This window comes from Durio zibethinus, chromosome 11 (genome assembly GCF_047325235.1).
Source record: "Durio zibethinus cultivar Kanyao isolate XHJ-2024 chromosome 11, ASM4732523v1, whole genome shotgun sequence".
In the NCBI taxonomy this organism is placed as follows: Eukaryota; Viridiplantae; Streptophyta; class Magnoliopsida; order Malvales; family Malvaceae; genus Durio; species Durio zibethinus.
In genome coordinates, this window is record NC_143172.1 from 13,304,665 (window position 1) to 13,325,134 (window position 20,470).

At 31.3% G+C, this 20,470-nt stretch overlaps 1 protein-coding gene across 10 annotated transcripts; it reads right to left on the reverse strand.

Moving 5' to 3' along the window:
* Positions 1-325: 325 nt before the first annotated feature.
* LOC111290970 (uncharacterized) lies at positions 326-13,158 on the reverse strand. 10 transcript variants are annotated; one of them, XM_089768034.1, is made up of 12 exons: positions 12,589-12,658; positions 12,292-12,359; positions 11,136-11,235; positions 10,840-10,901; positions 10,405-10,580; positions 8,962-9,026; positions 8,327-8,408; positions 7,997-8,230; positions 2,001-2,129; positions 1,852-1,913; positions 1,655-1,771; positions 504-1,041 (listed from the first exon to the last, which is right to left on the reverse strand). In XM_089768034.1, exons 6-12 carry the CDS (start codon positions 8,976-8,978, stop codon positions 963-965), a joined length of 720 nt encoding a protein of 239 aa, XP_089624160.1. In that variant the 5' UTR covers positions 8,979-9,026; positions 10,405-10,580; positions 10,840-10,901; positions 11,136-11,235; positions 12,292-12,359; positions 12,589-12,658; the 3' UTR covers positions 504-962. The 10 variants fall into 10 exon arrangements, 9 of the variants coding, with proteins under 9 accessions (XP_089624158.1, XP_089624156.1, XP_089624160.1 ...); XR_016346362.1 differs by lacking the exons at positions 8,962-9,026; positions 10,405-10,580; positions 11,136-11,235 and adding an exon at positions 12,772-13,158 and having other exon boundaries at positions 326-823; positions 937-1,154; XM_089768031.1 differs by lacking the exons at positions 8,962-9,026; positions 10,405-10,580; positions 11,136-11,235 and adding an exon at positions 12,772-13,158 and having other exon boundaries at positions 505-823; positions 937-1,041.
* Positions 13,159-20,470: the final 7,312 nt, after the last annotated feature.

The window sequence follows — 20,470 nt, forward strand, 5'->3', positions numbered from 1 at the left end:
ATGTATGCCAATTTGATTTTTTTTTGTTACAAACAGGCAAGACAATTGGAAGCAAGCATTGAATCGACAAGGAAAGAGTTGGAGGACCCAACAGAAGTAGAAGTTGAGCTGAAGCGAAGGCTTGGACAGCTGACTGATCATTTAATTCAGAAACAAGCCCAGGTCTGTCTTTCAAACATTGTACATGTGAATGGTTCTGGTTAATCAAATATCACATCTATTTCTGCACTTTAGGTCTCCACTTTTCCTTTAAATTTTTTTTCTTTTTTACTTTAAATACAGCATGCAGGATACCTAACTGTGTTTAAATAGTAGCAAGAAACAATCAAGTTTGACTCCAAATATCAATTGATCATATGCCAAAATCAGTGGAATAATTTAACCCAAGCACCTTTCTGCAATAATTCAACTTAGAAACATCAATGCAATGCCAAGTGTTGAAATGCATGCAAGTGTAAACTCACATGAATTAAACAAATTGATATTGAAGATTTAATTCATGTGTTACGCTCCTCGCTGTATCCAATAACAATTTTTCTTGCAAAGAGTCACTTTCTTCACTCTGTTGTTTTCTTCAGGTTGAGATTCTCTCCTCAGATAAGGCAACACAGTTGTTTAGAATTGAGGTACTTATTTTATGAATGATTAGCATTACAATTTTCCAGAACTAAACAACAGGTCTTGTAATTTGGTTTTGTGAACTTTAGGCAGTTTCTAGGATGCTGGATGAGAGCAAGTCCATGAACACTAGTGATGTCTCATCAAGTGATTTGGAATCAGGAACATGGGATCTTTGTTGAAGCCTCTGCTTGAGGACAAAATTCTGTCCGGCAAACGGCAACTCGGATCAATGGTCAAGCAGTTGGATGCTATTGTGGCTGGTGCAATATTCTTAAAAAAAAAAATGCAACAGCAAAACTTTGGTCAATGGTCTACCTCGTATGTCTTCACCAATGGGTCATTTATATTCTGGTATCACATTCCCAGCCACCAGATGAGGGAAGACGGGTGCTCTTACGTCCTTGGAAAACATCAACAAAACTGCGGGTGTATAACATTTGATTTTATGTTTTTGTTTTTGTCATTTCTTGACCTCAGCTTTTAAGAGGTCTAATTTGTGCAGTTTAACAGCAATTTATTTAATCGAATTCCCCCTGACAAGGTAGAAAACATTGATTATACACAATAACCATAGTTGACGAAAGACCATCACAAGCAATCAAACAATGAAGTCCAAAATATAAATTTGAAGCTTAATTCAATATATGCTGTCTTTCTTAAAACATTTACCTCTCATAAATTTAAAATTCAAATAAATAAATAAATTGGCCCCCATTTCCCTTCCTGGAGGAAGTAGGGTTGTTGGGAGATCAATCAGATGTCATTTCCACCTTATGAAGGCGATTAAATATCAAGCACCTTTAAAACAAAATAACAATGGATAGGATGAAAAAGGGGTCAAAAATATCAAGAACATGGGCTAGAGAAGTATTAATCGGCAACTAAAAGGATACAGTCATATTATAAGAATTTTCAAATGAAGTTTCAAGTACAATATGTTCTTCCAAAGACAAACTTACTAGTGGAAAATAGGTTCAAGATTGTATAACAGCCCAAAAGTAACCACTTACAGAAAGATTAGATTTAGTCTCACCAGTTGGGCCCTTCTTGTGGAAAATTACGACTGTAGAAAGGAAATTCGAAGAGAAAAGTGGCCTTGAACCATAACGGCAGGTTCCCATATACAGCTTGTGGCAGTGGAATAAGAGGGCTGAAATCAGAAAAAGATAGTAACTTCCTCCTCCAATTCATACTTCAAGAGATTAAATAGCAGAAGCAAGGATTACTAACCTAGTTGTTTTCTTGTAAATCCTATATGCAGCCACATCACCAAACTTCTTGTCTGCTGACTCCTGAGTCCATAGATGTAATATAACATCAGTATATTGCAAAATTGTGGCAAAATCTTATAATAAAAGAACTTAAGCAAGGAAACAAACCTCGAGCAATGGTAGGCCACTAACAAAAAGAAGTAGCAATGTCAGAAAGATTGGCCCAAGAATTACAAGCCATTCAGAACCTTCAAGTATGGCTGCAGATGCCACAAAAATTCCCCACCATAGGAAAATCTGGCCAATATATTTGTTAAAAGAATCATTTAGAGAAATTATTATTAAACAAGGGCAAAGTATCAAGGCTCTAGTGGCTCTGGTATTGTTAGGTTCAACTCTATTTTCCCTTTGACATAAAGGAATGTTACGTTATGTCAAAGGGATACAGTTAAAGAGATCTATATTTTTTAATTTAAAAGCAATATAACCCAATCCCCACATTTCTCAATTACTTGAATCCCATGTCACCTATTTGAGTGAGATTCTACTCGTTCATCTAACAAAAGGCAAATCTATACCCTGTTATTTTCAGCTTAGAGATACCCAACTATTACAACCTACAATTGCAGGTGTATTAGAGATGGTACAGACGCACATAAATGGAGATTGGAATCTGGTCCTAACTATGAGAAAGGTAAAACCAGGCAGTGAAAACATTAGTAAGGAATGATGTCAAAATGCAAATGAAATTTCAGCAGTTTTTGCTGAAGGTGCACCAGAGTTTTGGACAGAAACAAAAATTGTTACACCCACACTGTTCCAATCTAAAGATCCAAAACATCCACATGCTTATAGCAATCTGTAAATCAGAAAAATTAGATGAACCTTGAAGAAATCTCTAGAATAAAACTATTTTATTCTTCTATATTTTTCTTATTACAATGCTTGAATTGCATGAAAATATATAGGTTAAAAACTGAATATTCTCAGCCTTAAAAACCCAAGATTTTCATGTATTAAAACAGCTAATCAAAGGAGTAGTTTACTCTCTACACATAATACGAAAATATCTAATGGATTTGGTGTAATTACCCAAATTACTTCTTATTGTAAAAATAAAAAACTTAACTAAAATAGATAAAGTCAACCAATCAAGTGATAATGAAGATTAGATTTCCACACTCCCCTCAAGCTGGGTGGTAGATGTCAATCATGCCTAGTTTGGACTTTAGATTCTCAAAGTTATTTCGAGAGAGAGCTTTAGTGAGTATGTTTGCAGTTTGGAGGCATGTGGGAGTATAAACTAATCAAACAATTCCATCCTCTATCTTCTTTCTGATGAAGTGACAATCAATCTCCACTTGTTTAGTCCTATCATGATGAACAAGATTCTTTACTATACTTATGGCAGCGTTTTTGTCGCAAAATATCTTCATGGATTCTTCTGAAAAGACCTTTAACTCCCTTAGCAATCTTGTCAACCAAATTCCCTCACATATGCCATGATACATAGCCCTAAACTTAGCTTTCGCACTACTTTTACCCACCACCGATTGCTTCTTGCTTCGTCAAGTAACCAAATTTCCCCACACATAGGTACAATAACCAGTAGTTGATCTTTGGTCAATAACAAATCCAACTAATTAGCATCAGCGTAAATTTCAACATTTCGGCGTGATGTCTTATTAAAAAATAACCCTTTGCCAAGACTTTTCTTTAAGTATTATAAGATTCGATACACAGCCCTCAAGTGTTCCTTGGTTGGGTTGTTCATCAATCTACTTCCATGCTAACTGAAAAACCGATATTTGGTCTTTTATGAGAGAGGTAGATAAGTTTCCTAACAAGTCTTTGATATCTACCCTTATCTATTGGTAGACTTCCTTCTTCCATTCCTAACTTATTCATTGTGTCCATAAGAGTATCAGCAGGTTTGCATCCAAGTATTCCAGTTTCCTTTAGTAAGTCTAGGACATACTTACGTTGTGAAACAGAGATGCTATTTCTTGAGCAAGCTACCTCCATGCTAAGAAAATATTTGAAGTGTCCCAAATCATTGATTTCAAATTCTTTGGCTCGGAAGTTCTTTAGGTTGCTAATTTCTTCCACACTCTCCAGCAAGAATAATGTTATCCACATAGACAATAAGAATGGATATTTTTCCTTCACGTGAATGTTTGAAAAACATGGTGTGATTGGTCTAGCATTGTGAAAAATCATACTTCTTTACCACTTTTGTTAGTCTATCAAACCATGCACATTGGGATTGTTTGAGACTATATAAAGACTTTTGAAGCTTACATCCCTTGCCAAAATTGTCTTGGTTTTTGAATCCTAGAGGGATTTCCATGTAATCTTCTTCTAGGTTGCCATTAAGAAATGCATTTTAGACATCTAGTTGGTGGAGTGACCAATCTAGATTTGCTACCAATGATAATAACACCCGGATTGAATTAAGTTTAACAACCGGAGCAAATGTCTCCTCATAGTCAACACCATAAGATTGAGTAAATCCTTTTACAACAAAGCAAGCTTTAAATCTGTTAATACTTCCATCTGCATTATGTTTGACAGTAAAAATCTATTTGCACCCAATTGGATTTTTCCCTTTGGGTAGTTCTAAAATCTCCCATGTTTTGTTCTTTTCTAGAGCCTTGATTTCTTCCAAAACAGCCATCTTCTATTTTGGTTGCATTAGTGCTTCATGAATATTATTGGGAATTTGCGTATTGTTTAGTGTGGTAACGAAAGCCCGATAACTGGGTGATAAACCTTCATAAGAAACCACATTACAAATTGAGTGTTGAGTACATGATCTCACACATTTCCTTAGCGCTATGTTTGGATAAATATTAATAAAGGAAAGTAAAGGATAAGAATGGAAAAGAAATTTTTTAAAGGAAAGGAAAGGATATATGTAACCCTTGTTTGGATAATTAAAATTTATAAAAGAAAAGAAAGGAAAGGAATTCTAACAACCATTGTTTGGATAAAGAGTGAAAAGGAAAGGAAATGATTCATTATAATAATTTTTTCCAATTATAACCTTTCATTGCTTATGATTTTAGAGCACTCATGGACTATGATATGTTTGTTATCTTGTCTAGCCTCACAATTGCTGCTATATCAATAGTTTTTAATCAAGTGAAACAAGAAGATATTTTACAAACATTCATTGATGGATTTTGAGCTAGTCTGTCATCTTATAAATCAAAAAAATATATCTATTCATATTCAACCATTCATCAAAATCAAATCACCAAAAAATTATAAAAAAAGTTTTATATTAGAAGAGATATGTAAAACTTACTTGAAAAAAAAGATGGCTTTGAAAAAATTACAAGATAATTGTGATCTGCTTCGGCTTTTTTATTAGGTTTTTAGTATTAATAAAAAGATGGACATAATAGTCTTTTTATAAAAAAAATAGTTTTCAACTTTCCTTTCCTTAGCTTTTCCTCCAAATCGGGGTATTAAAATAATTGGGTTTAGAAGGGAAACCAAAGGTTATTTGGTTTCCACCTCATTCCCTTTCCTTAAATTAAAAATTTATCCAAACAAAAGAAAGGGGGTTTTGTTTTCTTTACATTCCTTTACTTTCCTTTCCTTCCTCTCCCCTCAATCCAAACACACTATAAATTAAAAATTTATCCAAACAAGGGAAAAGGGGTTTTGTTTCCTTTACATTCTTTACTTTACTTTCTTTTCCTTCCTCTCCCCTCAATCCAAACATATTGTAGAGCAATCGGTTGATCAAGATCATCAAAAGATTCAATTGAATCAGATTCAATAATAGTGTTACCTGTGTTGGTTTCAAGTATCTCTGTAATCGGTTTAGATTCTTGATTTTGCTTTGAAGATGCATATTATCCTATATCCTTATGAGTTTTTTGTCTTCTTGAATAGACAATCAATTCTTTGTTTGTTTTCCCTAGTGTGGACTTCGGGCTTGAGGGCTTTAGTTGGATGTTTTGAACTTTAAAGGGAGTTAGAGGATCCGGTTTGATGTTTTGGACATGAAAGGGAGTTTGAGAAGTGTTTGATAGTTCGACAATAGGATCTTCCCAAAGTTGATATTCTCGTGTGATTAGATTCTTCCCTTTAATGGCAATTTTGGAAAAGTAAAGTTGATTTTCCAAAAAAGTAACATTCAACCGGTGGTAAAATTTATTTGTTAATGGTAACACTTGTATCCTTTTTTATTCGGGGAGTATCCGAGAAATATACATTTGATGGATTTGAGATCTAACTTGCTTTCGTTTTATTGGCTGGTAAAAACAAACGCAGTGCATCCAAACACTTTAATGAGAATAGACAAAATAATTCGAAGGTGAGGATAGGAACTGAAAAGGGATTGGCAAGTGCTTTGAAATTTTAGGACTCGAGAATGCATTCTATTTATAAGATATGTAGCAGTAAGAACAACCTCACCCCAAAAATGCTTAGGCACATGGGCAGCCATCATGAGGGATCTGGCAACTCCCAACAAATGTCGATTCTTTTTTTCAGCAATGCCATTTTGTTGAGAAATGTCAACACGAGCTTTGATGAATTATACCGTACATCATTAGATATCATCCAAGAATTGAATTGTAGTATTCTTTCCAATTGGCAATTCTCAAGACTTGTATTTTGGTTTTGAATTGAGTTTGGATCATATTGTTGAAGTTTTGGAATAGCTGGCTCACTTTTGATTTTTCCTTTATAAGGAATACCCAAGTAACTCTAGTGTGATCATCAATAAATATGACAAACCATCTGGAGCCAGTAATGTTATTTACTCTAGAGGAACCCCAAATGTCACTGTGTATCGTTAAAAAAGAATAGGATGGTTTGTAAGGTTGATTAGGAATGTGATGCGCGTTTGTTTAGATAGTTGGCAAACTTCATACTAAAAGTTGTTAGGATTTTGATTGAATAATGAGAAAAACAACCTTCTAAGGTACAAAAAATTTGGATGACCTAGTTGATAGTGCCACAACATGATAGTACTCTTTATTATTACAAAAAGATGAAGCCACACAAGAGGTCTTTTGATATTGTCTTTCAAAATCATTAGCTCTTAGGATATAGAGTCCTGTACACATCTTAGCATTGCCAATCATCTTCCCCGAATCCAAATCCTTAAATTCACACATATTTGGAAGAAATTTAGTAACACACTTAAGGTCTCTTGTAAGTTTGCTTATAGACAGTAGATTGCAACTTAGATTTTGGACAAATAGAACAGAATCAAGTGTTATCTATTTGGTAATAATAACAGAACCTGTACCGGTTACTTTTGAAAGTGACCCATCAGCAATTCAAACTGTGAAGTTTTCATGACATGAGTTATATTTACTAAATATAGATGCATCCCTAGTCATATGGTTTGAAACTCTTGAATCCACAATTTATGAATTTGATTTCTTTAGTTTTACACTCAAGGTACTTAGAAAATTACCTTTTTGTGCTAAAGAACATATTCGAATAGGAGTGGTAATGTTCTTCAATGATTGAGAAACACTATTTTCGAGATTAAAGGTAACCTTTGAAGTCGGACTCTCCTTTCTGCTGGCCATGTTAGACTCCGAGTGAAATTTTTCAAAAGTTCAGATCGTGCTCTGATATCATGAAGAAATCTCTAGAGTAAAACTATTTTATTATTCTATATTTTTCTTATTACAATGCTAGAATTGCATGAAAAAATATAGGCTAAAGACTGAATATTCTCAACCTTAAAAACCAAAGATTTTCATGCATTAAAATAACTAATCAAAAGAGTAATTTACTTTCTACACATAATAGGAAAATATCTAATGGATTTAGTGTAATTACCCAAATCATTCTTATTATAAAAATAAGAGACTTAACTAAAATAGATAAAATCAACTAATCAAGTAATAATGAAGATTAGATTTCCACAAACCTACTTTCTTTTATATCTCAGAATCACATGATTGGACCATGAAGCAAGAGCTCATGAGAGGCAGGATGATAAAGTATTGAAGCTAACAAGATTAAAATGAATTATGCAGTTAAGCAATTGGGACACTTAAATAAATCAAAGCACTATTAGCTAGAGTCATCTAGGGAAGCATGCAACCAGATGCATAAGAAAGTCAAAGCTCTTTTTCTAACTATCTTGCTGGTTCCTGGTGACAGTGGAAGGTCATGATGCTCACCTCACCAAAATAGTTTGGATGGCGAGAGTATTTCCATAATCCAATGTTGCACCACTTTCCTCTGTTTTCTGGAGAATTCTTGAAAGAAAGCTTTTGCTGATCAGCTGTAGCTTCAATAGAGATACCCACTGCCCACATAATCCACCCTATAATGTCTTCAGCCTGAATGGATGGATCTCTGTCACTCGCATTAACCACTGTTACAGGCAAACTCACAGTCCACACCCAGAAAGCCTGCCATGCATGCAAAGATTGGGGTACGTTAAAGTTTATTACATGTCACCCCAATAAACAGCAAAGAAATAGCTGTGAGCAGACGGATAATAAGACCTGAAATATCCAGAAAACTGCTAGTTTCCCCAAATTACTGCGCATCTCATCAAAACGTCGATCCTCCCCCCATTGCAAAATTCTGATTGCCAGCATGTTACAAAAGCATAATTATGAACAATTTTACATAAGAGGAATTGTTACAAAAAGCATTCCTTCGACAGTATATGGGCAAACTCCACAAGAGTCAGAATCAATAAGATAGAAAGATGATATGAAACATTTGCTAGTTCAAAGTAGCATGCCTACCAAGTGACTAGTGTTTGCCTGATTTTTACCGATAACGAAAGGGGTCCTTCCAATGCATGAGGCATAATGTTAATCCTACCACAGGCCCAAGTGAACACTGGTCTATGGATAGCCTAGCCCGCACAAATGGAAATAATCATAACAGTAATATTATCACCTATCAAGTGTAACCTTTTACAAGAATCATACAAAATGGGGCATCTTGCATAAATAAAGAAAATTTCATAGAACTGATTATTATCAAGCTATCATTATTAAGGACTAAATATGTGGTGCTAAATCTTAGTCTGAATTACAATTAGGCCAAAAAAATTTTTTGATGCAGTCTTGGTCTTATATTGCATGAAAACATGTCCAGCAATAAGCCCATAGATATTTCCCCTCACCTCTCAGTTTTAATCATGCTTACACTGTTTTAGTCATCATTCATCGCTGCTTGATCTGCTGCTTCCTGATAGCAAAAACAAAAAAAACCTTCCCATACTAGTATTTCTTTTTATTGTATTTTCTCTGATTATAGATGCTGAGAGATAATTTGATAATTTTTTTATAAATAACTATTACAGGATAAAATGTACTACAGAAATAGATACCTCAAGCTACAAAGTAGGCAAGAAAATCTAACAAAGTCCATTAACACAAAAGTAGGAGGTAATTTTTAGCTAAATAACACTTATTGGACAAAAAGTTATGGATGCACCCTAAAGATATAAACTTCAGTTATCTAGTTCATCTTGCAATACACACCAGTGTCCAAAGCTAAACAAGCTACTCAAAAGGCTACTTTTATTATGTTGTTTATGCATGCTTGTAATTTTGTTGTTTGATCTCATTATAGGTTCATCACATTACTGTTAAAATAAAATTAGACATGTATATATAGGAATTTCTGTCAGTCACAGGTAGATGCTATGCTTATTTTGTGTGAGCACTAATGAACATAAGACAATAAAACCAGTAATTAAAATTTCTATGCTTAGAAATAACTACACCAAGGAAAGCTGTTTAAATTTCTTTTGCGATTTCATATGAAATAGAAAAAGCAAACCTCTGATTGGGTCCTTATAAATTGAAGGATAATATATTTACAATATGAATAAAAAGTCAAAAGCATCTAGAATAAAGGGAGATAATAAAATAAGTTTCTTTTGTGATTTCATATGAAATAGAAAAAACGAGCCTCTGATTGAGTCTTTATAAATTGAAGGATAATATATTTACAATAGGACTCAAATCAAAAGCATCTAGAATAAAGGGAGATTATAAAAAATGCTGTCCCAAAATTAGAGAACATTGATAAAAGCATAATTTTGAGCGGCATTACTTTGTTGTTTGGTTTAAGTCTGACTATAAGAAAGTGAAGGTATTATAGATAGGCTCTTAGGCATCGATATATATGTAGGTAGTCAACAAGCAATAAACCATAGATAAACTGTTGATGCTATAAAAGCAAAGATGAAAAGCCTGTATGAGATGACTAAGTCATGTACATCAAATACCAATAACTGGATCTGCAAGGTGCAGAAAATCTCTTTGTTGGGATAGTGGGATAACTGCCCATAATAGGAGGGTATATCCCATGAAATCAACTGCCTTAGGCAGTTTATTTTCTTATCATGAAACTGCCTTAGCCAGTTTCCATTAAAACTGAAAAATGCCACCCATATCTCCTATCAAAAGTATTTGGCCATTTAACAAGAGAAGAAAAAAAAGGTTTCTCACAAAAAAATAATAATAATAATAAGAGAGTGAAAAGGAGAAAGAGCAATCGGGCAGGGATTGTAAAACTCTCAAGAGGAATTCTTGCTTCAGTGCATTGAAGGACTTACACTCTGGAAAAGAACAATTTCCGTATTGTGATCTGGCTCAACAACCAGTAATTCAAGTCAAGCTTTCACTTTCGCTTCCACTTCCACTAAACAAGTATATATCTATGATTATATTCGTATATATCACGCATGTATTTATCTTTCACTCTTTTATGGCCTTCAACTTGACAAGAGCCCTACATAGTGTTGGGCAAAATATTTTATTCAGATGATCCGGAAAAAGGATAAATCAATTTACACAGATAATAACTGAAGATAAGTGTATAGAAGCAGGAGCAATGCTAATCAGAAAGCATTTCATGCCGTATGGTAACCAAAAATATTTTATGCCGTATGGTAATCAAAAGTTTAAAGCATCAAATATACAATAAAAAAAGATACATAATATATATTTATAAAAGAAGAGTAACTTTATAAAAGTTCATACTATTATACCTCATCAAGAGAAATAGTGCCAAGCGTAGGCCCCATATTACTACAAGCAAAGTTAAGACTACCTGAAAAGCAGAGCTGCAAAATCACTCATAGCAAAAATATGTCGACAGAACATTATTCCAGGCTGAAAGAGATACATAAGTATCAAATCATCAAGATTCTCAGCTGTCACTTAGGACATACAAAATTGGTGGTCTCTAGGAGACATAAAATAACATAAGTTTTTTCCCTTTTTCATTTTTTCTACAAAAGAAACAAAAAAAAATGGAAAGGAAAATGTTAAGAAATCTCTGTACCACTTAATATCAAAAAGCTTGAACCTAGCTCATCTCATTAGAGTTCTGCCTAGGGTTACTTCCACCAGTGAATATGCAAACAATTTAATGCAAAGTGTGTCTGTATGAAAATTAAGTTGAACGAGTTAAATTGTAAGAACCACATAACCCTCAACAGACCCTCTAAGATGACTCAAAAGCTTCAGCTAAAGCATCATAACTACTGTCATAAAAAATTTATTAAAGAGGAATCTAAAAACCTGCAAAATACACATATTAAGAAAGCATCAAAATATGATATACACGGAAAACTTTAAATTTGAAATTGCCAACATAGAGGTAAGGACCGTAGAGTTTACATATCTCTATATTAAACACACCTTCCATCTGGAGTGAGGAAATGTAATCCATTCAAAAAGCAAATGTAGGGTTCTAACCTAGAAAAGGAAAGTGTTGTGGGCATCGAGGTAAAAGAAGTTTGACAGGAACAAAAAGTTAGGCAAAAAAGACTGAATACAAACAAGGATTTTGATAATGATATTAAAGCAGATTTAAATTGCCAGCAGTGGAGCATTCCACCAAAGTACATAAGTGACAGCAAGTTTTATCTTTTTTCCCTTTACATTTGATTAAAGGGTGAATGCTCCACCCAATTGATTTTTCCCACTCTATGCATTTGATTTTTTTTTTTTTTAACTGAGTCATTAGAGGCAATTTCCTAGAAAAGGAAAAAATCAATTCAACCAAATCAATTTATGAAATGCAGCCGATAGCTTAGATAGAAATTGTAGGCAGGAAAAAAGACCAGCAATATCTTAAAATAAGATATGCATCCCCAAGAAGAAACTCTTATCAGCTTAAGTCTTATAAACACGAGTGTTGAACTATGATCATTATTAACAATATTAGAAGAGCTAGAGCATGCTAAATATTAACAAAAAAATCAACCAAAATTAGAAATGAACTAAATTGAAAGATCAACAGCTTTTAAAAGAGCTTGTAACACCAAACCAACAATGTTTCAGTAAAATTCATATAAGAATCATAATCCTACCAAAGATTCACTAAATATATATATATATATATTTAATGCAAACATTTTCGCAGTCAACGATTTCAGAGATACTATAAAAGTTTCTTTGTCAATGTAATTTCATCTATGGAAATTCTCAATTACCTGTCGAAAATGCCATGACCCTTTAATTACCAGAGTCAACACAGCAATTATAATGAAATTCGTGCTTCCTGAGTAAAAAACAAAATGATATTTTTACCTAAATTGTAAAAGGTAATTGGACAAAAGTAACTCCTATCTAATGTTAGCGACCAATGAATCCACAAAACTATTTTATGCATTTGAAGAATTCTATGAATTGATGTATTGGCCTTTCCCAAAGATTTGAACTTTCGAAGCTTAGCTCTAATAAACAGTTAAAAAGAACGATTAAAGAAGCTAAATGCATGGATTAGATACCTGCAAAGTCAGTGACTTTATCAAACTTTAGAAGAGCAGTGATTATAAAGAAAAAAAGCTGATATCCCACCTACATAAAACACCAAAATAAATCAGAGGATCAATTCTAGAGAGAAAAAAAAAGAAAAAAAAAAAAAAAGGAAACAAAAACAAGAGAAAGAGAAAAAGAAAATAAAAGCTTACAGTTACAACGGCAGTTAGAGCTAAGAAATGGGAGTCTATAACAGTTCCCATATTGTTTGATGATTTATTATGCTGGGTTTTTTCTGTTTGCTTAAAGATGGGTTATTCTTTTTGGATTTTGCTGTTTGTGGTTTTAACAAAGACTAAGAGAATGGGTCGGTTTGCTTCGCTTTCCGATTGTTGAAGATGACTGATGCCTGGCCATTGGCCACTTTGGCCATTCGTGTGTGTGTGTGGCTGTGAATTGAACAGCATTGCTTATTGAATTTAAATTTTGAATAATATCCCAGTTGAAAATACATTAGCAAAAGCTTGCAATTAGTTGAATTTCTAATAATTTCTCTTTCCCACAACCCACGCCATCAAAATTTTTCAGACCGCAATTTAAACACAAGTTTTTTTTTTTTTTTTAATTTTAATTTTTAATATATTTTGATGTCAACCTTTACTATTACTTAATTCATCTGAATAAAGTGTTATGTGTCTGCATTCAGTCTCTAAAGTATTATGTTGGCCAAAGCTCAAATTTATTTATTATTTTCTGTTTACTTTAAAATCACTTGAACTTGACAAAACCTAATCAAATTCAAAAAACTTTGGAGATCAAATTGGATTGATTGAAAAAAAAAATGAACCATAGGATATTACAGTTGATTATTAATTCATTAGATTTGTAGGTAAATCAAAATAAATGTAAAATTTATAATCTGTTATCTCATGATATTAAAGATTTCCATAAGAGTTTGACAATAAAAGAAAAAAAAAATACAATATTTACAATTACGAATTCTACTCCCATTAAAAATTAGGAATATCTCATGATATTAAAAGGCCCTCTTTAAAAGTTTAATTCAATTCGCAATTTAATAAGTAAAACAATAATTACAAATAAATATAATTTTAATTTTAATTAACAAATTAAGAAAAAAAATACTTGCTAATATACTTCGCATAATCACACACTTTCGTACTTCTTGTACTGAGAAAGTATCCTTTTGATTTGTTTTTTCTTCAATTGTGTTTGGGTTTCCAATAAGAAAGGGAAAAAAAAAGTAAAGTAATGGATTAAATAATAAATCTAAGTTTAACAAAAGAATGTATCTTTTTATTAACGGTTTAAATTTTCATGAAAAAATATAAATTTTAATATAAATTTCATCTTAATTACATATAAAATATGTTATACTTAAGGTAATTATTAAATTAATATATTAAATAATACATCTATTAATATAAAATAACTAGAACCCACTCACTATGCTGATATTGTTTTTAAAATGAGATTTAGAAGAATAATATACGAAAAATATTTACTTTTTATTTAGTGAAAAGACACAAATATATTTAATTTTATATTTGTTAAAATACTTTTATTTGATTTTTTTATTTTTATTAACTTTCTTTCACTTAATGACTTGGCTCATGACACCAAATTACCAACTCAGTAAAAAATTTATTATAGTATATATAAATAAATTATACGATTATATATTATTTTACAAGATATAAAATTGAATCTTAAATTTAGCTTAATTAATTAATGTAGTCATATTTAACTAATCTCAGTATTTACACTTATTTTTAGATTGTGATTTTTTATGTACAAAAAAATTATCAGATAAGATATACTTATATATGTGCTTATGTAGACAATTTTATTCTAATGAGACATAAAATAATTTTTTAATTTATTTATATTTTAAAATTAAAATTCAAAATAAATCAAATATTTAATTTTAAAATTTGAAAATGTTTAAAATTTTATAAATTATTAAAGTTAAAAATGATGAAAGATAAAATTGGTTAAGAAATTTATAATATATAACTTAATATTAAAATTGAGTTATGACAAAATTTTTATTGTACTAGAAGGATGCTCGAGTTTCACTCTGAGTCTATTATTAACATTTAATTAAATTAACTTGTAAAAATGTGAGAACGTTTAAAAATGATAATGAAATAAAATAAAAGCATTGAACAATTAAAATAATATGAAACAACTTTGTTTACCTATAATGAATGTACGAGGAAGGCATGCAACAATAGAAGCTTTTAATGGCTTTTTACCTTGGCAAAAAACTCTAAAATCTTGCAAACAATGGGACAGCAACTGCAATCCTCAACTAAGTAAACAACAACCATATTTAAAGGTTAGACAAATGATAGTATGGCAAAAAATAGACCTCTCAATGCAAACCAAGGCAAAGATGAAATAGATAGGTAGCTTTTATGAGCTATATAGTTAAAAGGCAACTAAGTAATTAGCTTAAAAGATACATCAGTAACAGAAAATTACTTTGCACTGTTGGCTTTCCATTTGTCAATATCCAAGGCATCCATGCTAACATATAAGAATGTAAATGTTTCTGCAATTATTGAGATTGTGGAAAAGGTATGCTTGAAATTATTAACCAGTATAAAGACTGGGAATTAAAATATGTCAAAAGGAAATTCATCAAAATCATCCATAGTTAAGCATGGAATTAATATCTATTTATAGCTTACTTTGTTGTTATCCTCGAGCTTTACATAACATTATGCTGTGTAGTGTAACATGACAATGCCGCAAAGAAAATTGTCAAAATCCCATTTAAACTCAGTAATTGCAAGAAAAAAGTAAGTTTATTACATCTAACAAATGCAGTGCCCAAGTCATGATTTTTCAGTGACAATTTAATTTGTTATTTTTTCTTTTTACAAATGAAGAAAAAAAAGAAATGGAATTAAAAAATATTTTTTAGATTCTCTTATTGTACCTCAACCAACAAATATGACAAATAAGCCATGATCATTATAAGAGCAACTTCTCGATCTATTGAATGCCTATATTTTTAAGAATATAAAGCCATTGCTCATGAATTGGCTTGAAGAAATATTAGTAACAAATGCATCAACAAACGATTGAAAAATCATATTGAAAAATTCAATCCATGCTTAGCACATTTAAGTTACATTAAACCCAAAACCCCATTTCAAAAAAACTTACCATCGACAAACTTATTTATAAAAACCTAATTCTCGAATCACTTTAAAAACCACCATATTTCAATCAAACTATGAACACAAACATCTCAATATGAAATAGTACAACACATTCAACAAAACATCATAATAGACAAAATAGACTGCTCAGAGTACCTAAATTAGAAAATGAAAGCCCTAAAAAAAAAAAACATCCAAATAGGAAAATAAGCTTACCAATCCTCCTTGTGTATATTTAATTTACATTTGATTTTTATTTGCTTTTCAGAATGCATGCCTGCACTACATCGTGGGAATAAGAATAATGATAATTTAAAAATATATGTAATATATTCAAAATAAACAAAATAATGAATGCTAATTTACATTTTTTTATCTAATGTATATGACTTTTAACTGTTTTTCTTTATAACACTATAAGTTGTAATATATATATATATATATACACACATATACATATATATATATATATATTAGTCTGTAATGACATTAACATTTGAGGAGTTCCAATACATTGAGAATCTAATGAAAAAATTTGTATTGATAGATACAACAAAATCAAGTATAAATAGAGGCATATGATAGACCACACAAACAAAAACAAACATAACCATACCTTTTCACTTAATTTTACTTAATTTAGATTTTCTTCCATTTTAAGCTTAAAACTTTAAGCACTTCGAATAAACCTTATAGATATATTGAAAAATATTATGCCAAAATGAGGTTCAGAAAAGTCATTGATTGTCATAAAGTTACTACACAATGATAAAAAATAATGGAATACAAATTAAAATACATTTGTTGCCCACAAAGATCTTTTTTCAGCATTTTGCAATCTATCAAGTAACCTCAAAAGAATTAAAAGCTCAAAAAATAAATATAAAAAAATTAATGACATCATTAATAAGGTTTTTTTTTTACAATAATGCGCCAATAAAAACTTACCATTGGAACTTCTTCAAGCTTTTTATCTATTAGAATGGCATGAACCAGCATACTTAATGAACCATAGTTGGCTTGTTTGTACAATAAGAAAAACTCATTGTATTCATTTTCACTATTCAAGTAGAATACGAAAACCAGTGAATACTTTAAATAATTAAAGCTTTCCAACCATTTTATTAGGGTCAATTTCATTGGAGTGACATTGGATAATTTCTCCTTTGTGGATGAGGTCATTTGCAAGGAATTCACTAAAGGCTTTAAATTTTTTCTCACAACTGACTTTCCCAACGAGGTGGTGGCAGAATGTTATATTTTCACCAAAATTTCACACTCCATTTCCACCTATAAGCATCCATTTGTTATAGGACTTAAGCGTTATAACACAATTCACCACCCTTGCATATTTGTCTTCCTAAAGAATTTTAACCAAATTAAAAAAAATCAATAAATAAATTACTTAACAAAATCTATTTCTTTGGAACCAAAAGAATTGCAAAAATAGATGTGAAAAAATAAAATTACTTTGAAAACATACTTGTTTTAGATCATATGCCTCACAAGTAGAAAGCCTCAATTCTTGCCCAACTACCAAGAAATTCCTTACATTTTCAAATTACTGAAAATGTTGACAAAGTAGCTCTATCAAATATAAGAGCTGCATCACATAAATTTTTCACCACCTAAAATCCAAAAACCCAAATGAAATAAACCATAATTAAAAAATAATAATTTAAAAAATCAAAATAAGAAAAAAGGCTTCACCTTAGGAGTAGCTCTAAGTTGAACTTTATTAAGAACATTACAGAGCATTATTCCATTCCTCAAACCAAGCCTAAATTCTTCCTTTGATTTTTTACGTTTGGAAAGAGATTGAAATCTCCTTCGACCCTTAAACCCTTTTTTATCAAAACCTTCTCAACTCTTTCATTCAATCGCCTTTATCCACCCATAAAACTCACGTTTTAACCCAACCAAAAATCATTTCCTTTTTTTTCTCATATTTTTTCATTTCATATGGTGATTACTTTGGTCTATAGAAAGTTCGAGAATCTTCAATTAAATTTCTCTCCATTTTCAACAACAGTAAAAATAACAAAAAGGGAAGTGGAAGAGAAGGTTTTGGAGCTTTAGCTTTTTTTTTCCCAAAATTTTCCTTCAATTTGTTTCTATTATATTGCTTAAGTGTCCAGCAAATCAGGCTTGAGGATAGTTTTAATATTAAGTTATAGATTATCGAATGCTGCAACTTTAATTAAAAGAAAAATTAGTTTAGATTTATTTGCCATTTGGCAAACTTGGAGGGACTTTGTATTTATGAACAAAGTTTTTTTTTTTCATGGATTGGTATTTGACAAATGTGTTTAATGGTATCTTTTTTACTCTTTCTATTTAATAAAGAAAAGGGTATCAAACTAGTCATTTCGAAACTTAAAGTTTTGTAAGAAAGTTCATTAATTCTTGGCAATGTGCAAAAGTCTATGATCTTAGCTTTTTTGGATGAAAGTATATTTTCATATTGTAATCAGTGGTTAGTTTGGTTGTTAAAGTAGTTTGTTTTGTTTTTTTGGATGGAATGGAAATGGCAAAAAAATTGAAGTTTATGTGCTCTAAGCTAACGCTTATAGAAGAGGAGAAGGAAAAAGTTGAAATAGCATACTTGTCAAAAGGAAACGATCCTTCGAAAGAGTTTTGGCTGGTGTAAAAGTTATTAACCATACAAATCTTCAATAGGGAGGCGTTGGTTAACATGTTACGAATGATTTGAAAACTATCCAAAGAAATGATAGTGATTATCCTTGAAATAAATTTGTTTGTATTTAAATTTGGGATAAAAATGACAAACGCAGAGTTCTTGAAGTATCCCCATGGACTTTCAAAAAGAATCTCATCATGTTTAAAAAGTACAATGAGGACCTGCGACTAATGGACTATATTTTTTACAAGGTAAAATTTTGGGTAAGGGTTTATAAATTGGCATTGAAATTGTTGAAAAGGGATATGGCAAAAAGGATTGGTAAGAAGATAGATATTATGAAGCCTATAAGAAAATTCATCTCAATTTTAGGGAAAAATGAAAATGATGGAATATGAGAAAAGTTGAAGTATGAAAGGTTACTAAATTTTTGTTATGTATATGAAAGGTTAGGTCATACTGATATGAAGTGTGATCATGCAACAAATAAAGAGAATGATGGAAAAAGCAAGTAATATAGAGATTGGTTGAAGGCTTCTATAACAAAAAGAGAAAATTTTTTAACAAAAGAGAGAAAGATACACTTAGAGCAATGATAAAACAATAACAAAAGGGAGAAAGGCTATATAGGAATTAAAAGACAAGCCAACAGGGATGGAAGGAATAAAAGCTTAACAAATTAGAAAAAAAAGAGTTGTTGAAAAATGTGATAGAGAAAAAAGAAGAAATATTTCAAGAAATTAATCAATACATGAACGACAATATGGGCATTGAAAAGATAAGTGAAAGAGAATTAAGAGATAGGAGAAATAATCAAGGGATTATGACAGAGTAATTTAAAAGAAGAAAAATGAGATCAACTATTTATGAGCTAATTTTGCAAAATGAAAAAACAACAGATCCACATAGATCAGATTGCATAAAGAATAGAAACAATGAGAGTGCTAATAATAATGCTAGGAAAATGAAATTCAATAATGAATATATTGCTGAAATGGCATATGACATAGAAACCAACCAAAACAATGGGACAAGTAATGCTCACGTTGGAAACAAGAATAGAAAAAACATTTGGAAAAACAAAGCACGTGCGGTGTGTAATAATATGACAGTAGGTTTGAGCAGTGCTGGGTAAAGAAAACTAGAATATGGAAAAGTTGAAGAAATGGAGATTGATATACAATTGAAGAAATGTAAAGAAGATGGAAAGGTAGTTAGGAAACTAGTCAGAGAATGACGATGATTGAGATTCAGTCCCATTAAAAAGATTGAGATGTATAGCTCGAAACTGTTATAAACTTGGGAACCCACGTGTAATTCATGTTCTTTATAAGCTAGTGGAGATTAAAACTCCTCATGTAGTGTTTTTAATTGAGACAAAACCACATGAAAAAACTAAGCAGAATAAAAAAATAAGTGTAAAACACAATGATGTATTAGGCTGAGTTCTTAAGGAAACAGTGGAGGTTTAGTATTGTCTTGAAAAAATGATGTAAAGATAAACTTAAGAAATTTTTCAGAAAGACATATTGCTATGGAGATTAAAGGAGAATCAAATGTGGGCCTATAGAAACTAAACAGATTTTATAGTGAATCAGACGTTAGGGATTGAAATAAATCATAAGAGGTATTATGAGAACTCATTGGGCATAAAAAAAAGTTTTGGCTATGTATTAAGGACTTCAATGAGTTAACATGGAATAACGAAAAATCGGAGAACAATATAAGAAAAGAGAGCCAAATGAATGCTTTTAAAGAAGTTGTAGATGATTATGGTTTAGAAGATTTAGGATACATAGGATAATGGTTCACATGAGAAAGAGCGAGCACGTAGGAAACAAATGTTAGGGAATGATTAGATTGAGGATTGAGGAATAAAGAATGGTGTAATCAATTTCTAGAATTTGAAATCCAACACCTAATAACATCAGTCTCGAATCATTGTCCCATAATGGAAACACTTCAAGGAATAAGGAGAAAAAGAAAAAATTATTTTAAAAAAGAAGGTAAAAATTTGAAGCCATGTGAACAAAGGAAGCAAATTGTAAACAAATAATGGAGGAAACCTGGGGTGAA